At 40.5% G+C, this 6250-nt stretch overlaps 2 protein-coding genes across 2 annotated transcripts; both read right to left on the bottom strand.

Moving 5' to 3' along the window:
• Positions 1-268: 268 nt before the first annotated feature.
• On the bottom strand, positions 269-1696 carry LOC112177291 (F-box/FBD/LRR-repeat protein At1g13570). Its single transcript, XM_024315592.1, has one exon. The coding sequence runs from the start codon at positions 1694-1696 to the stop codon at positions 269-271; it is 1428 nt and encodes a 475-aa protein (XP_024171360.1).
• Positions 1697-4748: 3052 nt separating this feature from the next.
• LOC112177290 lies at positions 4749-6005 on the bottom strand. Its single transcript, XM_024315591.1, has one exon. It carries the CDS (start codon positions 6003-6005, stop codon positions 4749-4751), a length of 1257 nt encoding a protein of 418 aa, XP_024171359.1.
• Between the last annotated feature and the right edge of the window lie 245 nt (positions 6006-6250).

The following is a 6250-nucleotide window of genomic DNA, read 5'->3' as shown; positions in this document are numbered from 1 at the left end:
TGATGTTAATCATGATTATTTCATGTCATACGTTTTAATCTTTCAGACAGTGGGCGTATGCCCAACCTAATCTGGGGCGGCAGCAAATTTGTATGATTGTAACCAACATTTCTCATATGTGAAAAATTAATTCCCAATATCAAGAAACATATCAATGAAAGTCAAAATCACATGTATAATCGAGAAAAAAAAAATTGAGTCTGTTCCTGTCACATGGCTAAAACCACAAAAACCAACAACAAATAAACCCTAGAAATTAACACAATCTTTACTCGAGGTCTACATAATTGCATAGACATTCAATAGTTGAAGGCACTTGTTTCTTGAGTTGATGCATTGCGTGATCTCTTGCCTTCCTTTCCTCCTCCACCTCTTCAATGCGCTTTCCCATTCCAGTATAATGAAAGCCTGGTCGACGAGGATCAATAACAATCTTCTCAAGTGATAAAACATTCTCTATCAAGTAGTTGACACACGTGGCAATAATTTTTCTCGCACGATATCCTACCACTTGTACCACCTTAAGATTATGATGTTTGCATTCACCAGCTTGCTGTAATGATTCATCAAAGGGCTGCTCGTTAAATGAGAATTCACACTGTAATACAAGTCTCTGCAAATGAGGAGATGCCTTCAAGAAGGAATATAATTTTCGAAGACCATGAGCATCTGTTTCGAGTACTGCTAATTCCAAATGCTTTAGATTTGGTAGCAGTGTAGGAATTGGAAACACATCATTGAACCGCTTAAAGTCCAAATAGGAGCTATGGATCGCTAACCCTAGGGTCTCAAGCTGAGGAAGAGAACGTGAGAGTGAGAGTCGGCCGAAAGAACCACTGATGAGAGGGAACTCGCAGAAGTGTATGGATACATCAATCCTAACGAGAAGTGGTAGATTACAGAGTGACAAACTTATTTCATCTCCAAACCCATCAAAAGTAAACGAAACAAGACCAGAAGTGTCACAAACCTCAATGCTTTTCAAGGCAAAACAATTCTTGATCACCAAATGCTTCAACGCAATTGACGGACCTGCGGCTTTAAAATTGACCAGATTTGTAGCATAACATATCGATAGTCGTTCAAGAACTGGACATTTGGACAAGAAGTGCTGAACAACTTCATCAGTCACATCAACATTCCTCAATTCAAGAACTTTGAGCGACTCAAAACCGATGCATCCATTAGAGTAGTTTAGATCTAATAGTTTCTGGGGAAAAGTATAAGAATCTTTCCTAGACGACTCATCAATTAGCAGCAAGAGCTCCAAAACAAGGACCTGAGTCCTCTTTTCCAATGCAAACTGAATCCATTTATCAATGGAACTTGCAAAACGTCGATTTAAACGAAAGCAAACCCTGAATTGTTCGATGCCTGATCCCCTATATTGTTCCACCACATGATCGACCCAATCAACATATCTGAGACTTTTCTGGTCCCTCAGTTCTCGACTGAGGGCCGGAAAGGCACGTAGACATTCTTCAGCATCAAAATAAAGATTCCTAGTTGAAAATGCCCACATATACCGCCATCGACTAGAGAGAATACTAGTAGCTTCGGCTTCCTTTATCGGCAAGAGGGACAATATGCTTGAAATAATATCATCTGACAACTCACTAATTCGATCCACTGACTCTAATTTTATCGATTTGTTCTGGTCGTCAATTTCAGAAGTCTGACATACCTTTCTCTTCATTAGATCCGGAGGCTGGTTCAGCTATTGGTGACGCCGGAAGGCTCTATAGGTACAGAGACGGCGTACTATCTCTTTTATGTTGGACAAATTAGTAGCTTTTCTTTTCTATAAACGATATTGGGCTTTGGATTTTTATATTGGTGTAATTTGTAAGAACTAAAGAATTCTTGGCAAAGTTAGGAAACATAATCAAACTGTGATTAGGAAACATGATGGATATAAAACCTCATTAAACTAGGGTTGTGACTTACCAGAAAGAAAAAAAAAGGCTTGACCCAAAGCACCAAAATGAGAGAAAATTATCCCATTTACTCCAGCAAAAGATTTTTATTCCCATTAACACAATTTAAAGAGAAATAACACATATACCCTCAGCTTAATTATTAAACTACAATATTGCCATGCAAATCTCTCTCCCCTCTCTCCAGTCATGATTCACAGCCATCTCTCTCTCTCCCATGCCGGATTCCGAATCCGACCACTACGATTAGCTTCTCTCTCTCTCTCTCTCTCTCTCTCTCCTCTCTCTCTCCTGCCGGATTCCGAATTCGACCTCTACAATCAGCTTCTCTCTCTCTATCACTCTCCCCCCTGCCGGATTCCGAACCCGGCGAGAAAAATTCAAGGTCCGACCTCTATGATCAGCTTCCCTGCCGTTGTCGTATTGGAAGCTGTCTCCAGCGAGGCCGTAGTGAAGGTCGTGGAGTCTGAGATCTAGCGTCGCCGGCGTCGAAGCCAGCCTTCCTTCCCAACGCTGGTTTCAGGTCAAGCTCGTCGGCTTCTAGTGCAGGAGCTTCTCAGAGGTTTAATCAAGTTGGGCAATCTCTTCTCTCAACATGGGCACCGTCCAATTGTCCAGTTCGACCTCCAGCACACCCGCCCATGTCCCTGCAATCTGGTGCCCAGTTCGACCTCCGCTTGAGAGATAGGTGGGTGCCCAGATCATTTTCTGGGTGCCCAAATCAATGTTTTTTTTTTTTTTGGTAATGAGTACAGAAGGAAAGAAAAAAAAATTTGTCTAATTTTAGGAAAATTAGTTTTCATTCCGGCTACGGAAAGTTCTATTGGGGGGTAATAGACATCTATTGAGGGGCAATAGACGTTTTGAATTGATGTAATCTCCTCGTTTTTTTTCTTTAATCAAAGTTTTATTTGTGTAGTTTTAGGAAGATTAATTACCATTTCGGTAATCTAAACGTCTATTGCCCCCAATAGACGTCTATTAGGGGGCAATAGATGTCTATTGGGGGCAAAAAAAAACTTTCCGTTGAGATTTTCAGCAAATTTAGGTGGGCGGCAGCCGGTGACAGGAATCCGGCTATCGGTGACCGGAATCCGGCGACCGGTGACCTGATTCCGGCGAAAGTGGGCGGATTCCGGTCGCCGATGACCGGTGACCGGATTCCGGCGACTGGTGACGGGCTCCGGCGAAGTCTCCTATGGTTTCTCTCTCTTCCATTTTCTCTATCTCTCTCTCTAAGTAACAAAGGGGTGAGGGGTAAAATGGTATTAAAAAAAAATTAAAAACAAAAAAAAAACCTTAATGGGGTATTAGGGAAGACTCCCTTAGAGTGTATTGGGTAAGAGAGAATTAAAAAAACTTAATGGGGTAAGTGGGAAAAAAATCCCTAAAAATGGGGTAAATGAACAAAATCCCAAAAAAAAAATTAACACTTTATCAGTCTAGGATTGGGAACAGTTTACCAGATTTCCAGGTATATCAGCCGGGATGTGGTCCCATGCAAATTGGCTCAATGGATCCCATAATAGTTACGGGTAATCCATTGCCAAGTTAATTGTGGCTAGATGACGGTCGCAAGACACTCCTCGCCCTTGAGCTCTAAAGGTCCCAGCAATATATTAAGTGTTGAAGAGGTGAAGATCACTGTTGGGAATAGAGTATATCCCAGCCCCAGCCAAATTAAGCTAGCTAAAACCTAGTCCTCATAAAGGCATAAACCCTATTGAGAGGAATGCAGGCTATGGCAACAAAGTTGCTTTAAGTACTAACTACTTAGTTAGGCTATATAATGCGGGATCGATCCTTTATATTGTTTTTGATCTGGAAATCTGATAAGAAACAGAAGTGAACATTTATGAATTCTGTAGCACCCGTCATAACCCAGAAGTAGCACACTAGTGCTTCGTCGTAAAAACTCACAGACAGACCACACTCCATATCTCATCATTGAAGAACTACATATTTCAAAGACAACATCACAATGCCTTCTCTCAAAGCACAATATTTCACTGCCAAACACTGAAAGTTGGTTTCGTTTCTTTCATGTTTTCGTTAAATTGATAATTCCGTTCCTGTTAACATTTTAATTTTTAGTTTAAAATAAACTTTCATCTCGTATCCAAATACTAAGAAAATAAGGACAAAAATCCAACAGTTACTACTCCATTTTGATGCATAAAGCAAGGCAGATTCCATCACAAATCCCATAAAAAAATCAAAGAACAAGTCCATGTACTCAATAAACCTCTTTCATTTTGGGCGCCACAAAACGTAAAACCTTATAAAGTTCAAAGTAACAAAAGAAACACACCAAATACCAAGACACGAAATGTAAATAAATAAAAAAACCCGGTTCAACAGCCAACCAGATCTCACCGCTCCGGCTAAGCTCCCGGAGCTGCATCCTTGACCTTACTATGCAAATACCCACCTTACTCTTTAGCACAGTCCTTGACGTGGCTAGCCGTGTAGTAAATCCTGCTCCGAGCATAATCAACCCGGTCCGAACCGGGCGGGTGCATCCCCTTGAAGTACTAATGTCATATACGATAATCACCTGAAGAACAAGTTAGGTGTTTGTCCTATATTCTGGTGAATATGTGACTCAAGCCCTGATAAACAAAATTATTCGACATGTGAAAAGTATACATCTCGCATATGTGAAAAATTATCTCCAAAGATCAAGAAAAATATCAATGAAAGTCAAAATCACATGTATAATCAAAAAAGATTTGTTACATCGCTAAAAAAACAAAAACCAGGCCAACAACAAATAATAAAAGTATAAAACCCTAGTAATTAACACAATCTTTACTCGACATCTACATAATTACATACACATTCAATAGTTGAAGGAACTTGTTTCTTCAGTTGATGCATTGCGTGATCTCTTGCCTTCCTTTCCTCCTCCACCTCTTCAATACGCTTGTCCATTCCAGTATTATGAAATTCCCGTCGACGAGGATCAATAACAATCTTCTCAAGTGATAAAACATTCTCTATCAAGTAGTTGACATACGGGGCAATAGTTTTTCTCGCCCGATACCCTACCACTTGTACCACCTTAAGATTATGATGTTTGCATTCACCAGCTTGCCCTAATTGTTCTTCAAAGGGCGGCTCGGTAGATGAGAATATACACTGTAATACAAGTATCTGCAAATGAGGAGATGCCTTCAAGAAAGAAGATAATTTTTGAAGACCATAAGCATCTGTTTCGAGTACTGCTAGTTGCAAATGCTTTAGATTTGGTAGCAATGTAGGAATTGGAAACATGTCATTCAGCCGCTCAAAGTCAAAATATAAGTGACTACTGATCGACAACCCTAGGGTCTCTAGCTGAGGAAGACAACTAGAGAGTGAGAGTTGGCCAAAAGAACCACGGATGAGAGGGAACTTGTGAATGTATATGCATGCATGGATCCCAACGAGAAGTGGTACATTAAAGAATAACAAACTTACTTCATCTCCATAACCCGCAAAAGTAAACGAAATGAGACCAGCTACGTCACAAACCTCAATGCTTTTCAAGGCAAAACAATGCTTGATCACCAAATGCTTCAACGCAATTGACTGACCGGCGGCTTTAAAATTGACCAGATTTCTAGCATAATATATGGATAATCGTTCAAGAACTGGACATTTGGACAAGAATTGCTGAACAACTTCATCAGTCACATCGACATTAGTCAATTCAAGAACTTTGAGCGACTCAAAACCAATGCGTCCATTAGAGTAGTTTAGATCTAATAGTTTCTGGGGAAAAGCATAAGACTCTTTCCTAAAACACTCATCACTTGGCGGCAAGAGCTCCAAAACAAGGACCTGAGCCCTCTTTTCCAGTGCAAACTCAATCCATTTATCAAGGGAACTTGCAAAACGACTATTTAAACAAAAGCAAACCCTAAATTGTTCAATGCTTGATCCCCTATGTTGTTCCACCACATGATCGACCCAATCAACATATCTGCGACTTTTCTGGTCTCTCAGTTCTCGACTGAGGGTCGGAAAGTGACGTAGACATTCATCAGCATCAAAATAAAGATTCCTAGTTGAAAATGCCCACATATACCGCCATCGATCGACTAGAGAGAATACTAGTAGCTTCGGCTTCCTTTAGCGGCAAGAGGGACAATATGCTTGAAATAATATCATCTGACAACTCACTAATTCGATCCACTGACTCTAATTTTATCGATTTGTTCTGGTCGTCAATTTCAGAAGTCGGACATACCTTTCTCTTCATTAGATCCGGGAGGCTGGTTCAGCTATTGGTGACGCCGGCGTGAAGGCTCTATAAGTACAATGATGGC

This window comes from Rosa chinensis, chromosome 7, assembly GCF_002994745.2.
Source record: "Rosa chinensis cultivar Old Blush chromosome 7, RchiOBHm-V2, whole genome shotgun sequence".
Taxonomy (NCBI): domain Eukaryota; kingdom Viridiplantae; phylum Streptophyta; class Magnoliopsida; order Rosales; family Rosaceae; genus Rosa; species Rosa chinensis.
This window is presented reverse-complemented; position numbering and strand designations above follow the sequence as displayed.